Genomic DNA, 20,064 nt, shown 5'->3' with positions numbered 1-20,064 from the left:
CCAATACATTGAAATAAATAGGTCCGGTAATAGAGTTTGAAATTTTGCTCTAAAGTTTCCTACCATGACTGACGAAAAACAGAGGAAACTAGTTGAAAATAATTTCTTAATCGTATGCGTTTTTAGGAAATCGGAAATAGCTTACATTTGACAGAAAACAGAGTTAAATCTTGTATTAAGTTGTATGTGAATTTCGTCAATCTGAAACAGTACCCAAGTTAAAGGCTTTTGAAAACCGAAAGCTGAATAATTTCCACATCCCGTTACCGGAAATCGCTGAAAGTTGATATAATAAATATGAAATTTCGTCCACCTTGCTGTAAAGGTACTGAAATTATGGTGTTCACAGACAAAAATTGTTGCACGATTACAATGCTACAATACGCTTTTCTTTATAGTTATTTAAATAGTATTTATTATTATATATTTAAAGAAAATCATCTATTTTCCCCTTTTTAGTGCATTGTTACATAAAAGCTTGTTATAAAACTATTAAACATCTAATTAGTCCATGTTATAGTGCATTTAAAAAGGTTTGGTAGAAGTGGGAGCTCGTTCAAACCCTCAGGGCTAATTTGCGTTGATAAATCTAAGCCTCTAAAATAGTCTAAAAGGACTCATTTAAAAAAAGAATATAATAATTTTCTTGTACTGTTGTAGTTGTTTTTTTTCGTCCAATAATATGAATAGTTACTCTTTTCTATCTACTCTAATATTAAAATTAATCCACATTTTTTTTATTACCATAAATTTGAATATATATACTATAAAAGACAGTAAAATACGCCCTCTATCCCCGCCCCCCCCCCCCCAAAAAAAAAGCACAGTTCGTAAGTTTGAGATTAATTAGTTTTTAAAATGTTATTTAATATAAAAAAATTAATGTTTTTAAATGGCCTATTTCGTTTTTTTTTGTCGTTGACTGTTAAAATTGCGACTCTGACCAAAATACAAATGATCTAGGAGGATATATGCCTAAATGCTTTTTATAGGCTTGTTAAAAGAGGCTTTTATTTTCCAGTATGGAATTTTATTTTCTAGCGCGGAATTTTCCGTTGATTATCCCAGCGGTGGAGTCTTCCAGGACAAAACTTGACCTTCATAATTGTTTACGTATGATAATTTTTTTTTAACCATCGAAGTTCTCTTATAAGTAAAAACATAATTTGAATTTTAAAAAAAAAACAACTAATGTAATGTAATGAATACCATAGAAATCTTCCCCTCCCCCAAATATGGCCTATTAGTTTTTAAAGTACAACCCCCTCCCCCTTAAAACTCGTGAATAACTCAGGATGCCACCCTTCAATTTAAACATTTTGAAGCAGAATTTTCTTTTTGGGGCGCAACTGCGACTACTGGTTTTAATTAAGCTATAGTCAAATTAGTTTTCGACCATCTAATACGCTGATTATAGTTGTTTAAATGGACAAACTTCGGATATTTACAAGAAGCATACAATGCTTGACTTAAAATACAACTGTAAATATAGCATGCATATATAGATCTATGGATATATTGTTACTGAACATAATCATGTGTCAAATTGCTACGTTATACACTGAGCATGATTTTACGGGCAGTTATGTTTAACAAAGAAGCTCATCAGCTCCTATTGAAAATACAAAATCGAAATGTAGTAACCAACTATTTCTTTACTGATTGAAAAATAATTTCATTACCGCCTAAGCCGTGCTTTTAATTTAAAAATGCTGCAACAGGGTGGCAAAAAGAGAAGGTCCTATTTGTTGCATCTAAGTTTCATGCCACCATAAAAAATAAATAAACCGGGAGTGATCTCCCCTAAACTTTCTCGAATATTCTTATATAAAATAACAGGGGATGGGAACTCGGGCTATAGACATGATTTTTAATCCATTTTAAATACTTAAAGTTTTAAAAATAGAATAAAATCTCGTAGACAAATTAATTGCACACCAAGTGAACGCGAATAAAAAAGCGCATAATAGTGCGCAATATTATTAGTACTTTTAAAATTTACATTAGTTTTTTGAGAAATCGGAAGTAGCGTAAATAAGTACTTCCAGTCAACGAAAAATTCTCAAAATTTGACAGAAGGTAGAGAATTAGATCTTTTACTTACATATCAAATTTCATTTATCTATCTGAAACAGTACTCAAGTTATAGGCTTTTGAAAAATTCAAAGTAGAAAAAGTACCACTTCCGGTTATCCGAAATCGCTCAAAAGTTGATACGGATCTACGATTTTGATAAAATACTTGTATATGAAATTTCATCAACCTAGCTGTAACGGTACTCAAGTTATCGTGTTTACACACGGACACACACACACACAGACACACACACAGACACACAGACATACGGACAAGATTGCAAAATTATGTTTTTCCGTATCAGTGAGATGTAAAACGTCGAGATTTGCAAAAATCTCGATTTTTTTTTTTTGCACGATTACAAGACTTTCTCTATACTTCGTATATACGAGAAAGTAAAAAACAACATTTTTTTAATTTCAAGTATTTCCTTTATATTTTCCTACGTATCATAATCATCTAAGTGAAACCGGCTGCTTGCAGCATGGTACTAAACTTGTAGGTATGCTTTTAGAAGCTTTTACTAAGTTCACATTGTTTGTGTGTGGCAAATCTTGTACCTTAATTACTTTCTCGTATATACGAAGTATAGAGAAAGTATTGTAATCGTGCACAAAAATCACTTGAAATTTTAACTATTTTCACCGTATTACACCTCAGTCCTTCATCACATCCGAAGTATAGAGGACTTATTTTAATCGGGCAAAAATTATCAATCCAGATTTATCAAAATTAAAAGGTTTTATGCGTATTCCAGTCTGAAAAACTGGGCTTTGCAATTCTGTCCGTATGTCTGTGTGTCTGTGTGTGTGTGTGTCCGTGTGTAAACACGATAACTTGAGTACCGTTACAGCTAGGTTGATGAAATTTCATATATAAGTATTTTATCAAAATCGTAGATCCGTATCAACTTTTGAGCGATTTCGGATAACCGGAAGTGGTACTTTTTCTACTTTGAATTTTTCAAAAGCCTATAACTTGAGTACTATTTCAGATAGATAAATGAAATTTGATATGTAAGTAAAAGATCTAATTCTCAACCTTCTGTCAAATTTTGAGAATTTTTCGTTGACCGGAAGTACTTATTTACGCTACTTCCGATTTCTCAAAAAACTAATGTAAATTTTAAAAGTACTAATAATATTGCGCTTTTTTATTCGCGTTCACTTGGTGTGCAATTAATTTGTCTACGAGATTTTATTCTATTTTTAAAACTTTAAGTATTTAAAATGGATTAAAAATCATGTCTATAGCCCGAGTTCCCATCCCCTGTTATTTTATATAAGAATATTCGAGAAAGTTTAGGGGAGATCACTCCCGGTTTATTTTTAACTCACTTCTAATTATTTTTAGCGCAATTTCCATTCTGGAGAATTGCGTTTATTAACTCGTCATTTCTGGGAATGGATGGATGAATGAATGGATGAATGTATGGATGAATGTGTGTCCGGGCTTTAAGTCGTATCTCCTCCTCAACGAAGCAATATCGATGACTAGTTCCAAAAGCAATTATGTTAAGCAAGTTACGAGGATGAACATAGGCCATAAAAATTACGGGTTTCTTTCATGGATTTCCCGGAAAAGCCAAAAAACCTCGAAAAAATGCAGTTTTTTGCCCATATCTCGGCAACCAGACCACTAAGCGACTTGAAACATGTACCAATCGATTCCTGCCATAATTTAGAACAATATTGCCGAAGAAAGTTTTCAAAAATATCCTTTCGTTCGATCACAAAAAAAATTTTGAATTAATTAAAATTTGGACCGAATTAGTAGGCATTTTTTCCAACCACACCACACGCGTCATCAGGTTCAATAGCTGCGCCATCGCGTTCCATGGCTGCGCCATCACGTTCAGTAGGCGCGCAATGGTTTTTAGTCATGTAACTCTATTGTAAATAAAACATGTAAAATACTGAAAAAAATTAATAAAAAACGTTTTAATAACTAACCAATGGTTTTACTAACCCTGCTCTTGATTTACGCTACGACAGAGCTATTTTTAGATAACATAAGGAAATGGCGCTAAAATTGTCACTAGACTTTTTAATTACCCCCCCCCCCCCGGAGGAAAAAAGTCTGGAAGAAACACTACTAGAAGCCAACAAGAGATTTAGGAAGACTATCTTCTGGACCTGACGACATCCCAACAGAGGCGTTAAAAGCTGACAATGGTATATCGAATTCACTTTCTTGAATTGTACATTTTTTTTATGACACATGCTGTGGCGCACTTTTGTGTCGACATGATTGCTAATGGTATTAAACGTACTTTATTTGATCTTACAGTATTAAAATATGCTTGCAAATGACTGGTTATCTAGTGTCGGTTTGTGAACTACCACTAGACCTTGAGTAGAACGGTATCCAATATAATTGCAATCGTTAAGTGGATTGTTGAGGCCGCAATAGTTATGAGACGGAAGCATCGTGTTAGCTGGCGTCAATGTATAGAGTGCGTGGTTTTGGTTGTTAATGTTTTGAGTGATTACAATTCAAATGTTTTGGGTGTGTGTGTGGAATGGTCTGTGTTATTTTATTGTTCAGTACACCTGTGTGACAGTGAGTTTACCACTAGCTGTTGTTACATTTTCCCCCGGTCTGTCATTTTCTTTCTCCTTGCTCAAATAAGTATAAAAGGCGTGAACAGCACGATCGCCTGGCGAAGAAGATGATGAATCATTTCGTCGGGAACTGCCCAAGTAAGGCTAGGACTACTAGGAGGCAACAGTAGGAACCGCTCCTCGACGCCGGTCCATCAACCTCGGGAGCGGATGCTGATGCATGGTCCACAAAGCCCCAAGTTCAAGTCTTCTGCCTGCTTTCAAGGGGCACAATCGTCTTAAAGATATCGCGAGCTACGGATGGTGTTTTAAAGCAAACGAGCCGACCCGCGGTGTATCATACGCCGCTAATTAGTTGTTGTTTTTTCTACATTTTCAGTAATTCATAATTTGTGAATTCGACAGTACCAATGCTGTCACTGAAAATATTTGCTTTAAAACACTAAACCCCCCTTCTCTCCCCCCCCCCCCCGTGAAAGCAGCCTGCTCTTAGTAACCTCCTCTAAGTTTAAAATCGTTTCAAACTAAATTATCTGCCCCTAATAGCCGTCACCAAACCCGGCTATATGATTGTATTATGTAAACATTTAACGTGAACACAGCTCACCAGAAATTGTGAGGGGGGGGGGGGGGAGGGGGGTAGCGATAGAGAGGAAGAGAGGGGATTGCAAGGCGCGCTTGCAGCTTGTTTTCTAACGGCTCCCAGAAGAGAATTATATATATAGATATTTTTGGTCCTGTCGACTTCATAAATTAAAAATCACTAAAAAGTAGAAAATAAAACATTTAACAAAAAACTTTATAGCATCAAGCTTTAAAATGTACTGAAAATATGTACTGAAAATAAGACGATAAAACTAATTAGTTTTCTTTCATAAAAGCTTTCATTGCTAAAATATACTAAAGATCTCATGAGCGACAAAAGCTATTATCATAATTGATGTAAAAGAACAAATTAGTTTTATTTTTTTATTTTCAGTAAATTTAAAAACTTCCTGCTAGATTCTATAAAGTTTATTTCTATTTGTTTTATTTTAAAACAGACTTTTGCAGATGAATTTGCAAATATTGTTTTCGCTTTTTTATTATTTTTATTTAAAGACGAAAACAAACTCGCAGTTTTATTATGTCTTAGTGAAAAAAATGCATAATTTAAAAATAAAATGCACCAAAGCAAAAAATTAAAATAAAAACTCGTTTTTAAATAAATAAAAATAATAAATAAATAATAATCATTAAATTATTTTTATTTGTGAAAGCTATCTCGTGTTAATACCTTCCGGTGTTATTTCAGTTGCGCATGTGAACATTTTCTGACGTCACATGAACCTTACACGCGGTGATAGAAAGTGTGGTGAAATACGGCGTCAATCCTGAATAATTTCTTTTTTTTTTCTTCACTAAAATGGCGTCACAAAACGGACAAGAGAATGTGCCAGATTCATGGGAATCAGATGTATCAGATATTTCAAAACCCTTATCAAATTTAAACGTTAACGCTCCGGTTTTTACGCCTGGTCAAAATGTTTTTGCTCCTCCATTTGTCCCGGTTGATAATCCGCCAGATTCAGAAACAGCCGAGGAAGGGCAACACAACGAGGAAGAAACAGGTATCCAAGAAGGCTGTTCTATAGATCAAGATGTATAGATCTAGATCTACATTCAATACTTAATACAATCTAGATTAGTAAAATTAGATAAAAAAGCTAAAAAACCTACCTTGAAGGCTGAAGGCACTAGAATTCCTAGATTGTTATTTTTAGTCATTTAGACTAGAATCTAGATCTAGACTCTAGCTTCCAAATAAAGTTTAAATTAGAATCTAGATCTAGACCTAGTAATCAGAAATCTAGAGCTTGATCTAAAATTCTAAATTTAATTGGTCTCCTAATTAATTTTAATCTTGAGTTAGGTTCCAAAGCTGATCACACAAAGCGGAAAATTCCCAACTCCAGATTTTCATCTGGCACTATTTTCAAAATTGTAACTGTTTCAAACCGAAAGTACTATGTTACTCAGCTGCCATTCTACTCAAATATGTATGAGTCATTTTGTATTCCTACGCATAGAATTTGAGATGTTTATTGTTTTAGTGACGACCTTGCGATATTTTTTTGGCCGATGCTAGACGGAAAAAATATGCATGCGCAATGGAGAGAACCTATGACTTGCCTTCGCGGCAATGTTTTCTATGGTACTGCGCATGCGTGTGTTTACAACCGCAGAACTCAAGCCCTAACTCCAACCCTAATCCTATTCCTAACCCTAGTCTTTAGGTCACTGCGCATGCGCAGAACTATCTTTTGCCGACTAGGTGGAGACGGTGGGTCGAAAAATCTTTTTCCGAGTTGTCACTTTGTGTTTTTGCCTGCGGTCGCAGCACCGGCTAGCTTAACTACCGTATTTTATGTTTTGATCCAATTTTAATAACTAAAATAAATATTTTACACTTTTCGTGTTTTTGATTGTATTGCTAATTAATAGGTTGAATTATGGATTTTTTAAAATAAAATATTCTGTTATTTCAAATACACCATTAACTTCCTTACCCCTTAAGAGAACATTTGACACCTCATTTAAATATCTAGCTTACTCGGTTGACGAGAAAATAGAGAATTTGAAAATTAATCAAAAATGGAAAATGAATGACAAAACAGCGTTCTTGGCCCTCGACCGGCATAACATGACGTCGTGGACTTTTGTGCACGAGCTTTTAATTCCCGCCATGGTAATTGCGTCAGCTTAGGTTATTTACTCACCGGAAAATAACAAAAAGCAACTGGTTGATAATAAAACTAGATTTAGTTATTTTATTATTTATTAAATTCTACTCTACATGTTATTCATACCATTTTATGAAGTAATGAACACCTGCATAAATCAAATGACCATAATAAATATTTTTATTTCAAATTCTAATTTTAAATAATAAATATGCTTAAAATAATATGATAGTAATATTTATGATAGTTTATAAATACAAATACATTTTACACTCAATTCACATTGTATTGAGTCAACAGCGTGGCAGCTGAGGTTCATACATGGTAGTGTCTTTTTTTTTTTACATTACATTTTTCTTTTCATCTTGAAAACATGACGTATGTGATTATTTTTTAAAAATAAAATCTCCAAACATCGTCACTCGCGTGATTGCTTGCTTACGTTTACTATCCTGTGGATGAAAAATCCCACCACGGTCGCGGGGTCACCGTGACCTATAGTACACGTCATAGAATGAACACGCGTACACGAGATGGTCCGTGTCTTCACTTCTCTTCCCCCCCCCCCCTTCTTCAAGCAAATTGAATAACAGACCTACTTCCCTACTTCTGGTCATTTTTTTTTTTAAAGTTCGGTCATTTTTTTTTAAAGTTCACATATCAGGCATGCTAGACAGCCAGCTGTATAAAAAAAAAATTTAACTAGATCTACGTCTAGCTTAAAAAAATAAATAAACGCTTAAAATGACCGTAAACAGATTATTTAGCGCCAAAAAAAAAAGGCAGCTGAACGAGCATTTTTTTAAAATACGCAGCAATGAAAAGGGCTAACGGCGATCAATTAAGTCTAAAAATCGCCCGTAATTAGGCCTAGCTCTGAAAAAGGCCACTGAACGAGCATCACTGATTATATAAACAAATAGGCCACGCAGCGTTGACGAGGTTAACCACCGGTCACGAATGCAGCAGCTGTCGGCCCACAGTGAAGAAAAAATCAATATACAAATAAAATTACTAATACAACAATAATGTCCATAATTTTACTTTTTCCGCACATGCTACAATTGAATTATAATTAAAATACTAGACTTAACAGTTCATTCCGTAAAAAACAAAAACTAGTTGTTTCAGTCTGGCAACTAGCGTAGCAATGACGTCATGATACTAAAAATAGCGGATAGAAATGTCAGCGTGGGTACCTCATTTTGGGATAAGATTTTGGAAACCAGAATCAATAATAATGTAAATATACAAGGTAAATATCTCAATTATATATTAATTTAGAGGAGGTCGGGCCGTTTTCCCCGGAGGTCGGTCATTTTTAGCGGCGGTTCAGTTTTTACGGAGAGCGCTCCACTAGAAATCCTCTCATTATTTACAACAACAAATCTCTCAATTTTTTCTGGCATTCTAAGGCATATTATCCATTTTATTAGCATTCTGCATTAAAATAATGATGAGAATTTGCGAGATTAACCGTTTTTTCATTTGTCGTGGATAGGACCCCTAAAATAAACGTAAAAACCGTCTAAAAACGACGCGTGACGTTTCAGGGTCAGAGGTCAATCCAGCCATCTAAGCAACGCGCCAGACTACTAATTAATAGATTTGCAAAACCACACAAAAAAAGACTTTCATTAAATTTTTTAAATACCCATCACAGATGACCCAGTGAACACTCAAGGGACGCAACCATAATATTAGTATACATAATACAAGGGACGTAACAATCACTAACAACGCAACATTTGCTTAGACATGTTTGTATGTAGAGACACAAACTAGATCTAGAAGCAGATGATCAAAATAATTTAAAACATCAGAAAAAATTAGAAACTGTATAGATTCTATACTTAGATTCAAATATAGAGCATCTACGCTAGTCTAGCTCAAGTCGATGGTGCAGTGAGGTTCAGCTTCAGCCACCCAAATTTCTCCTGATAGCTTTAATAAAATAGCCTTAACTACAGTATTTAGTGTCCCTCACAAGAAGCTATTTATACCTAGTTAACCTAATTTTAAAAACGAAGTGTCTATTCACAGTCGTGACCGTTTTTGATAGATTTAATGTTAAAAATACCCAACTGGGCATGAAGATGTGTAGTCGAGCGGTCATGGACAGTGGCTGTAGTGCCAGAAGGTGGGGGTTCAAATCCATCAGATGACATATTGCTATGACTTAATGTATGTCTTTAAAGCGTATTATCAAAATTTTGTTCCACAGTTACTTTAGTTACTCATGGAAGGGCTAATTTTGTTAATTTTTTTTTCTTTTGTGACGTAATTGTTGACATATCAGCAAAAAAGACATATGCAGTAGATTTTTGCTAAGAGAAAAAACACAAAAGTGTGATGGAAACTGAATTATAGCTGATGAAAAAGGACATCCTATTTCACCTGATATTTACTCTATGTGATAATGTGAATTTTTAATGATAATTGGTAAGTGAATAGCAATGTGAACAACCAACTAAACTTTACCAAACTGATGCTTAATTAGTATTATTTAAAAATTACTAGATCTATTATTCTAGTGTCTATTATTCTAGTGTATAGATTTAGTGTGCATAATTGATCGTCTATAACCGACGTAGCCTGTAGCAGATAGATCTAGATCTATGTTTGATATGAGCCTAAAAGCTAAACTAAACTTTAACTGTAATAACTTTTTTATAAAAATATAACAAAATAAAAAAGCACTGCTCTCTTAATCTATACCTCACTTCCCAGTCACAATAAATGCTTTTATTATTTTAAGATATTATTCACAGTCGTATTTAGCATGAAATGACAGCTGACTGAATAGCGGTATTGGGGCTATTCACAGTCGGCTGGGAATAGCCTTGGCCTTATAAAAAGCTTTGATCTGTTGGTTTTATTCGTCTCAAGCCCTTGTTTTCCATCCGGGGAAACTGGGATCACCGATTTTTTTCCCATGTCATCCTTTCAAATGTTGAAATATTTTATTAAACACCAAAGGTAGGCGCAAGTTGAAAAAAATAATCTTATTGAATCTAGATATATTACTTCTAAAAAGACAATACTGTGTCAGATGGTAGATCAAACTGTTCTTTGGAATTTTTTTTACCGCTATCTAGCATGCCAGAAAGTAGAGTACATCAGCCTATGTTAACTTATAAAAATGAACAGTAGGTCTGTTTTTCATTTGCTTGAATGGGGGGGGGGGGGTGACAACACAGCCGATCTCAAATTGAACTTGAATTCATTCTATGATGTATGCTGAACTCTCATTTACCCTGTTGAACTTTAGGATTTTTCGCCCACATGTTAGAAAATGTAAGCAAGCAATCACACGAGTAATGATATTGGAAATTTTATTAAATACAAAATCACGATAGTGACATTTCCGATATGAAAATAACCGTACACTCCTTTTTTAAGAAGATTCTATAATCGGACAAAGGTATAAAAATTCCCCCATAACTATTTAGGTTATTTTTATTAAGTGTTTTAGCATATAATTATATTTTATTTAGAGCCACAGCCAGATATAAATGATGAGGGTTCTCCACCAGAGACAGATTCAAAAGATCAGATGGAAACTGATAATAAAGGTATGGCTAGTTAGCTAATGATTTAAAAAGCCAGCACATGCTTACCCACCTCTGGTAAATGCTTGTTCCATGTGTGTGAAGAATTGTGTGCCACATTATTGCCAAAATTCATTCACAATTCCATTAATAATGGACATTGTCAGAAATATTTGGTACATTTTCCTAGTAATTACCTTAATTTATGTTGTCCCCTTGTGATGGTTAAAATGCTCTTATGACAATGATTAATGAATGATTAACATTATATCTGCACGCCCGCTGTTAAACTATTTAAAATATTTTTTTTGTGAAGCTTTTTAATTTGAAGCTGTATTTAAATGGTTGGGAAGCTGTTCAGTTTTTGTATTTTACTTATTCTGTGCTCTCTGCTATTTAATTTTACATGCCGGACAGTTAATAAATAATGGTATTTGTCAATTTCAGCTGCTATGCTGGATATGGAAGGAAATGGTGAGATAGGTAAGCTACTATGGAATAAGGTTACTAGATACATCACTATTGTAGAATAACTTTTTTTTAGCAGTGTTGACTGCTTGTACATAAAAATGTTGGTATTCTAGAAAGTCTTTGTCCAGAACTGTTGACACATTGTTTTCATTTCCCCTCATTTTAGATGATTGGGCTCAAGAAGACGAAGATGGGATGGATGAAGAAGACAGTGAGATAAAACCAGTGAAAAAACCAAAACCTCCTGGGCAGCCTAAAGTTCGTAAAGAGCACCTTAACGTGGTCTTTATTGGGCATGTTGGTAAGCCTTTAAATAATTTCTTTTTAAATCTTTTTTTTTGTGTGTGGAAAGATTGGCAATATGTTTTCAGAATACCCCTTTCTGTTAAATTTATGCAAGCATTTATACTTAACTTTTCAGATGCTGGAAAGTCTACTATTGGTGGCCATATGTTGTAAGTGGATTAAGTATTTAAATGTGTATAAGCAGTCAAAATGCCTCTTTCGGGTCCTCATAAAATAGGAATAAGACAGTCAAAACTGAAATAATCAAGAATATTTACAAATTAAAAGTAAAGAATGCTTTATTTAGAAATAAAAGTACTGAGTTGTCATGTGTATTGGACTAACTCAAATTGATTTTAGAACTCCACCTGATTTTTGATATATTTAGATTTTCCTCTTGCATATAGCATATTAACATTTTCAGATACCTCACTGGCATGGTAGATAAAAGAACATTAGAGAAGTATGAAAGAGAGGCCAAAGAAAAAAACAGAGAAACTTGGTAAAAATTAGTTGAATATATATTAATTCTGTAGCTAACATGCTTATCCAACACGCTTTAATGTTTTTAAATTATGTTTAAGAGGCCATTGAAATTTTCACTATTATATGTAAAAAAGATGTCTAAAAAAATCTATGTATGGAAATCTCCATGTAATTTTTTTTCTATCTGTAGGTATTTGTCTTGGGCTTTGGATACAAATTTAGAAGAAAGAGAAAAAGGTAAAACAGTTGAAGTTGGTAGAGCCTATTTTGAGTCTGAGAAGAAACATTATTCTGTGTTAGATGCCCCTGGTCATAAAAGTTTTGTGCCGAATATGATTTGTGGTGCATCTCAAGCGGATTTGGCTATTCTGGTAAGCAAATTTTTATTGGCTATGTAACAGTAATTTTGTGACAAATACAACCACTATACTTTTTGGTTAATAAGAGTGCAACCTTTAGATCTTCTCCCTAAGTTGGTTTTTAACTATTGTGTGTTTGCCATAATGTACATAGTGTACAGTGACATATCAACTCTGGAGGTTCACATCTTAAATTTCTATCAAACACATGACATATTAATTGCAATTCTAAGCTTGTGTCTAAATTGTCACAAGTTGAATGAAAGTATGTTAAATCAATTGACCAATGTTAATTAGCAAACATGTTTTTTGTGTGTTTTGCCAGTCACATTGGTACATTTTCCAGACCTCTTATACTGATTTCATTAAAATTTGTCAGCATTTAAAAATTATTTAAATATTTTTAAGGTGATTTCTGCAAGACGAGGTGAATTTGAAACTGGGTTTGAAAGAGGTGGACAAACAAGAGAACATGCTATGCTTGTCAAGACTGCTGGAGTTAAACATTTAGTAGTGCTTATCAATAAAATGGATGACCCTACAGTAGAGTGGGATGAAGCTAGGTTTGTTCAATTGTACATCAGATCAGATTATTTTATTGCATAAAATAAACGTGCTTTCATGATTTGGTTTTATAATTTTGAGGTTTTAAAACTTTATATTCTTAGGTTTATAGAGTGCAGAGAGAAATTGCTCCCTTACCTTCGCAAATGTGGTTTTAATCCAAAGACTGATTTGTACTTTATGCCTTGCTCTGGTTTAACTGGGGCTTATCTCACTACTGTTCCTGATGAATCGGTGTGTCCTTGGTACACGTAAGTTGTATTTTTTAAAGTTCATTTTAAGTAAATGTGTTAACTCAGTATGTCTTAAATTGTGCTGGCTACGAGTTAGTAAATTGGTTTTGCAAGAGTTAAAGTCCATGTTCAATTCAGAAGTCCACCCAGCTCTGATGGGTACCTTACCTTAGGGAAAGTGGAGGTGGCTGGGCATAATATAATGCCTGTACTATTTCTGTTTCTTTATTATTTTATCTTTGATGTAGACAAACATTTAAAAATGCATTTATTTTCTCTATTCTGGTATTGGGTGCAATGCGAGTCAAGAATTTTTAAAATTTTGAAAAACTCATTATTTCTTGTTTCTAAAAATCTCACCTACACTAATAGGGCTGAGATCCAAATTATGTTTATATTTTTAAGGATCTGCCAAAATTCACCTTTTTTTTTTTGACCTTCGTGAGCCATTTTAAATTTCAGAGGACCCTCATTATTAGAATATTTGGACTTGATGCCTCCTATGAGCAGAGCACAAGATGCACCTGTAAGGGTCCCACTAGTAGATAGATACAAGGTTAGTTTTTTTGTGGACATATTTTTATTACAAATTTTCTCTTGAACATGTCACACTCTTACCAGCTGGTCTTAAATTGTCACCAGTTCCATTGATGTGTGTCACATTAATTAATCAATGTTAATTAGCAAACATGTTATTATGTGCTTTGCCAGTCACATTGGTACATTATTAAAAATATTTTGCAGTGTGCACTTGACCAATATTCATAATTCTTGTGAAATTAAAGTTTTTAATACCTTTCAGGATATGGGTACAATTGTCTTAGGTAAAATTGAATCTGGCGTTGTAACAACAAATCAAAAATTGTTAATGATGCCTAATAAGGTAAAAATCTATTTTGAAATTTGTAACACTTGTAATATATTATACGCTTGTAAGGCTTGAGTCCAGAAAACTGAATGTAGAGCTTAATCTAAGTTTTTAATGCCTATTTCTTTTCTACAGACACCAGTTAGGGTGATGAACATAGTATCTGATGAAGATGAAAGTGAAGATGCCATGCCTGGTGAAAATGTGCGATTAAAAATCAGTGGTGTAGAAGAAGAGGTAAATACTTTAAATTTGATCATCCAGTGTTTTACTGGTTAAAAAGTAAATCGCTACGGATTGCCTATGATGATATTAGTTATCCCTGTCTTAAAATAGCTAAATGCTCTGTGGGGAAATCAATTTCTGAGGCAGTGGTGAAATTCCTTTTAAAAAAATTTCAGTAATAGTATATAGAAGACAATAATTCTGAATGTATTATTTTTTTCAGCTTCTATGATTTAATTTCAAGGAAAGGTTTTTTTATCTGTTAAGATTTTTTGTTTTTATTAGAGGATGGGGCAGCAATAATATGGTAAATAGGTGGAATACATTTTGACTGAGATCTTAATGAGACCTGTTAAATGTAATAAAAAGTTTTTTACATTAGCTTTTACAGCTAAAACAAACATTTTCATTTTAAAAAACCATATGAATCAGTGTGTCAGTTTATTAATACAAATATTTTTAGTTAACTATCAGTTTAGTTTCATTATAATAGATACAGAAATTAGGCTTGGTTCAGTGTATTTTAAACCTGTTTATATCTCATGATCAAGAAATAGCAGTTAGCAAACGATATATGGAATTAGGCCTGTGATGATATTAGTTATCCCTGTCTTAATTTCTTTGTTCTGTGGGGAAAAAGTTAATCTGAGGCTGCAGCTAACAAATCAACTAGCATCAATAGATGTTAGTGTATTTTTTAAAGATTCATTGTATAATGGACAGGGCACATTTGACCAGTTTTAACTGGTATTGTATATTCTATAGCAGTTTGTATTTTAAAAGGTTTTTATGAAAAATCAACTAGGTAAAATGTGTATACATGCAATAAGCAAAAAAAGTTTAATTTTTTTCTTAAAATGTTAGTTGAGCATTAGATCACAATCTCATTGTTTGTAAATGTTTGGTACCTAACCTTGTTTTCTGAAACAATGACAATTTATGATTATAGCTTGTGCTAACATTTTTGCATTTAAGACTACCTTTTTGTGGAAATAGTATCCTATTTGTACTTGTAATGTTCATTAAATAACTGCATGCTGTAAAAAAATCAGCAAGTATGTTTGAATTTGTAATTTTAATGAAGTACCCGAATGTTAGCTTTGATTAAAATATATAAATGTTTAATAAAGCTATTTTTATCGTTACAAGGATGTTTCTCCTGGTTTTGTCCTTTGCTCACCTGAAAATGTTTGTAACACAGGAAGAATTTTTGATGCTCAGGTAAAACAAATTTTCATCTGTAGATGAACATACACATTTCTTTTCAATAACTGAGAAAATTATTTATAGAAACCTTTCAACAGTATATTAATTTTGAATTTAATTTTTTTTTTTTACAGATTGTAATTTTAGAATACAAATCAATAATCTCAGCTGGATACAGTTGTATTTTGCACATTCATACCTGTGTTGAAGAAGTCACTCTTAAGGTATTATTTGAGTACTTTTTCAAAACCTGCGTAGTCCACTTTTTGAAAAAAAAATAAAGCCTTCTTAATTAAGAGGCAATTAAAGCTGTATACTAATTTTTGTTAAAAAAGTTAAAAATATATATTTAAAAAATTTATTATTATTTAAAAAATCTTAAGGTTAATTAACAAAGTTTTAAAGTCAATTTCCTCAAAATCAGTCAGAAGTGACATAGCAGGTTTAGCAAGTGGACTCAAGATTTGTTGCATTAAACCTTGTCATAATAATTATCCTAGATAGATGAACCTTGGTGAGATAATCAAATGCATCTGGTATTAACTAGTACCAACAGATAGACCCTGCGATTGAAAACTAACTTAGCATGCAGAACTTACTTCATGTGCTTAAAGTTAAAACATTTGTAATACTACCAATGATGAATTAAGTTATCCCTGTCATATTATTTGTGTGGTTGAAATAAAAAAATCTGAGGTAGATTTATGATTCACTTATTTACAGATGTACACACCTACAATTAATTCACATTCTAAATAAAGTTGATTTATCTTTTTATATAGGCATTAATTTGCCTAATAGACAAAAAAACAGGAGAAAAAACTCAAGTACGCCCAAGATTTATTAAACCAGACCAAGCAGGCATTGCAAGACTTGAAGTGAATGGTGGTCTTATCTGTCTGGAAACTTTCAAAGACTTTCCTCAAATGGGAAGATTTACTCTTAGAGATGAACGTAAGTAAATCAATGTATTTTAGGACCGACTGGAGTGGTCTTATCACTGACATTAGAAAAATGACATAATAAAAATGCAACAGCAAATTGCAGAGCTACGACAGGTACTTATTTTAACAATATCAACTAGATTTCATCGTAAATTGCTAGTCTTTCTTATTTGTTTTTGTTTCTTTTTATTCTAGTTAAAACTATTGCCATTGGAAAAGTTCTCAAGATAATAGAATGAGAAGTGCAATCAACTGCTGATCTCTGCTTAGGTGCAGGACACCGGCCTCCTAGGCAGAATACCCTCCTACTTTGACACATTATCTGAAAAGATAGACTGTCTCAAATTCTTAACACGAAAGTACTGTTAATTATTCATGTTTCAAAAGTTTTAGTGCCTGTAAGATGTTTCAGGCTTTTAGGGGGTTTATTTAAATCTACACGAGTAGATTCTGAGTTGGAATGCACAAACTCGTTCTGAAAATTTGAGAAACTAACATTTTATGCAACAGTAATGATTGCCAACTGATGCACTGTCTGATAATGTGCATGTTGTGAAGTTGGTGTGATTTACATAAGCATAGAATTTATTGCGCAACTTACTATTCATCTCAGAGGGTTTTGGTGTTTGCCAACCTTATGGTAATTAAATTTTAAATATAGTTAAATTGCAAAGTACATTGTATATATCTGTGTAATTTTAGTGCTATTTATTTCTTTAAAATGTAGTCACTGAGTGAAAAGATAATCTGTTTAGTATTATACCCGTCATCTGAAACGTGTTGCCTTTAGAAGCACTTTAGAAGTATCTTTCGAGGAGATAAAATTAATAAGTCTTTAAGAAATAAGGAAACTCAAAAGTTGCTAGTTTAAGTGGATACCTTTTTTTTTTAAGAAGAGGTACAATAATTGAAAAAATTACATAATGTAATGCAAGATGATCACTTTTAGCATTGATGCACATTACTTGACTGTTTGTTGCACCATTACAAAATGTAATCTTATTTTGCTGATAACCGTTTAAGACCTAATTACTAGTAAACATTGCATCAAATCAAATGTTGGGTGATTGGGCTTTCAAATTTAGTGTTCCCTGCCATAATTTTCAATGGAAAATTTTGAGTTTGATGGCTATTATAATTCCTTTATCAAAACCTTACCTGAAGTTGCGAGTGGCAACTGAAAGCCTATAAAATATAATGCTCATCTGATTATGCACCTTTTGAAATTTGCAAATATCCACAGCAGTGGTGTCATCTGTATGTTACATTAAGAAATTTAAATCTATGGGTAATAAAAATTGGATTTGGGTATGCGAACTGAATAGCTGTTTGGGCGGAATAATTCTTAGTTTCAAAAAGTATTTTGTACAAATTAATTGGGAAGTTAGTTTTACTTAATATGTATGCAATATCTTCAACATTTGAATAAAGGGCATTTAAAGTTTGCTGGTGAAACTTCATGGTAATTTAATTGCTACTTTATAATTACATGCCTTATTGTATTCTTAATAAGCTTGATATTGGTGATATTTTCCTTGCAGTTATGCTTCTGTACAGTGACTTTATTAAGTATTTATTAAATACTTATTTGTAAGCATGTAAAATTCCAGATATGTATATTTATGGGAGTGAATGCAATGACATTGTTTTATCATTTAATGTGAATGTGATTTTTATCTGGACTTAAACTGATTGCTAGAATAAACTTTCAGATTATATGGTTTTAAAAACCCACATGGTTAGAGTGAAGACGAGTGGACATGTATGTTACAATTTTATCTCTACAAGCAGTTACTACTAAATGAGTTGTGTATCTGTTGCTGCAGTGGAAATTTGTTCTTGAATGGTTTTGATTATTTGGAGCAATTTATTATATTGTTCATGGAAATTTAATTTGTACAATCAAATGTTACATTCATGTATGAAAAGTTAAAGATGGATGAAACTTCATACCACCAGAAAAGCAAATAAAATATTTTTCCATCCACTTTTTTTTAGTCAGACTGAAAAATTGCTTACATTCTGTTACTGTATGGTTATTGTTTTATTCATTCTTAAAATGCAAACTATTCTTAAGTCCTATTGGTTCATTTCTCTAATGGTATATTTATCTACACTATTACTATTTTCATGTTAGGTCAAAATTATTTTTAAATTCAAGTCTAGTTCCTCTAGTGATTAATTTGGCAAAGGAAGTAGAGTTCATGTTTCTTGACATCAGCTTTTACGGTCCACTTATCAGAGCTGAGTGGACTATCTTGTTTTACAGCCACAAGTCTGAACAGAGACTTGAAAGCTGTAATATACTAGTCAAAATTGTTCTAAAGACACCATTAAAGTAAAACATAAGCATGTACCTTCAACAACTCTCACTTAAAACACTTTAATATTAATCATCCAGTACAATTTGCTCTGCACTTTATGTTGACTGCTGGAAGGCAGTCTCCCACCTGTGAAGTCTTGTCTGTTGAGTTCCACTTTGTTTTGTATTATTATTCATTCAACCAAATTCTCTTACACTCCAAATACTTTGTTTCTGATGCTTTTACATTCAGTTACTTTAAATGACACTCATTTTTTGCCTGCTAAAAATTACCCTCACAAATCATACATTCATCAGACCCTATGAATATTTTTTTTTAAATGGATAAGGGGGAATAACATGAATACATTTTTAGTTTTAGGAAAAGAAAATAGGAAGGATGGCAAAATCAAATTTAGCCCATATTATACCCCCTATAACCCCACCACCCATTGCATGGAGCAGTCACAGTAGATCCCTACAGTAGGCCTATTTCAAAAAGGTTGTACTGGAATCTATTAAAATGTCATGAGCTAAAACCTAGAGAAAAAAAAAGTGTTCTAGTTATACCATAGTTGACTACTTTGAGAGAGAAATTTGACAGATTTTAAAATTGTGATTTTGCTATTTAAGTATAGTATAATGTATAACTACTATAACAATAAACATAATGTCCAACACATTACCATTCAGATTCATTTATGGTCTGTCACTGTCAGAAACAATTTTTAATACGAATATAAAATTAGACCATTAAATTAAATCATGCAGAATAAATCCGTTAACTAATGAAGCCAACCTGCATGTATCGAATTTACAGTTATTTACTTGAGTCTATTTATTTGCAGTCTATTGACTGTTATGTTAATTTGCATTTTTCCAATGTGGTACCTCCCCAAAGGTTGTGACATTTAGCCTTATGGTGTCAGTTTGCTCACTAATTATATTATTTTATTAATTACCCCACCTTTTACTTTGAGTGGATAAAAGCACAAGCTTCATTGTTAATTAATTATTGAAAATACTCAACATAACAGGTAAAGAAGGTAAATTTTTCACTGTGTAACACCAAACTCTTACTTAGCTTTAATCAAACTGCACTGTTAATAGAAATTTTATAGAAACTATTATTAATAGATCTACAGCTGAATGTAGAAATTTTTTCTCTTTAGTTAGCAAGTTAAGAACTTTAAGATAAAATTTCCCG

General features: G+C 32.8%; 1 protein-coding gene and 3 non-coding genes across 4 annotated transcripts; all 4 read left to right on the top strand.

Moving 5' to 3' along the window:
- Window positions 1-5,948: 5,948 nt before the first annotated feature.
- LOC131950800 (eukaryotic peptide chain release factor GTP-binding subunit ERF3A) lies at window positions 5,949-18,542 on the top strand. Its single transcript, XM_059312990.1, has 16 exons — window positions 5,949-6,250; window positions 10,861-10,938; window positions 11,362-11,397; window positions 11,552-11,686; window positions 11,807-11,840; window positions 12,095-12,172; window positions 12,347-12,527; window positions 12,924-13,078; window positions 13,184-13,330; window positions 13,775-13,868; window positions 14,115-14,195; window positions 14,316-14,417; window positions 15,555-15,626; window positions 15,746-15,835; window positions 16,394-16,565; window positions 16,751-18,542. Exons 1-16 carry the CDS (start codon window positions 6,046-6,048, stop codon window positions 16,792-16,794), a joined length of 1,704 nt encoding a protein of 567 aa, XP_059168973.1. The 5' UTR covers window positions 5,949-6,045; the 3' UTR covers window positions 16,795-18,542.
- LOC131950866 (small nucleolar RNA R38) lies at window positions 14,476-14,554 on the top strand. Its single transcript, XR_009388362.1, has one exon. It is a non-coding gene; the product is annotated as a small nucleolar RNA R38 (small nucleolar RNA).
- On the top strand, window positions 14,986-15,061 carry LOC131950867 (small nucleolar RNA R38). The gene has a single exon (XR_009388363.1). It is a non-coding gene; the product is annotated as a small nucleolar RNA R38 (small nucleolar RNA).
- On the top strand, window positions 16,241-16,313 carry LOC131950870 (small nucleolar RNA R38). The gene has a single exon (XR_009388365.1). It is a non-coding gene; the product is annotated as a small nucleolar RNA R38 (small nucleolar RNA).
- Window positions 18,543-20,064: the final 1,522 nt, after the last annotated feature.

This window comes from Physella acuta, unplaced genomic scaffold (assembly GCF_028476545.2).
Source record: "Physella acuta isolate Inbredline_101_S28 unplaced genomic scaffold, ASM2847654v3 ptg000781l, whole genome shotgun sequence".
NCBI classification, from domain to species: Eukaryota; Metazoa; Mollusca; class Gastropoda; family Physidae; genus Physella; species Physella acuta.
Note: the sequence above shows the minus strand (reverse complement) of the source record. Positions and strands in the feature narration are given on the sequence as shown.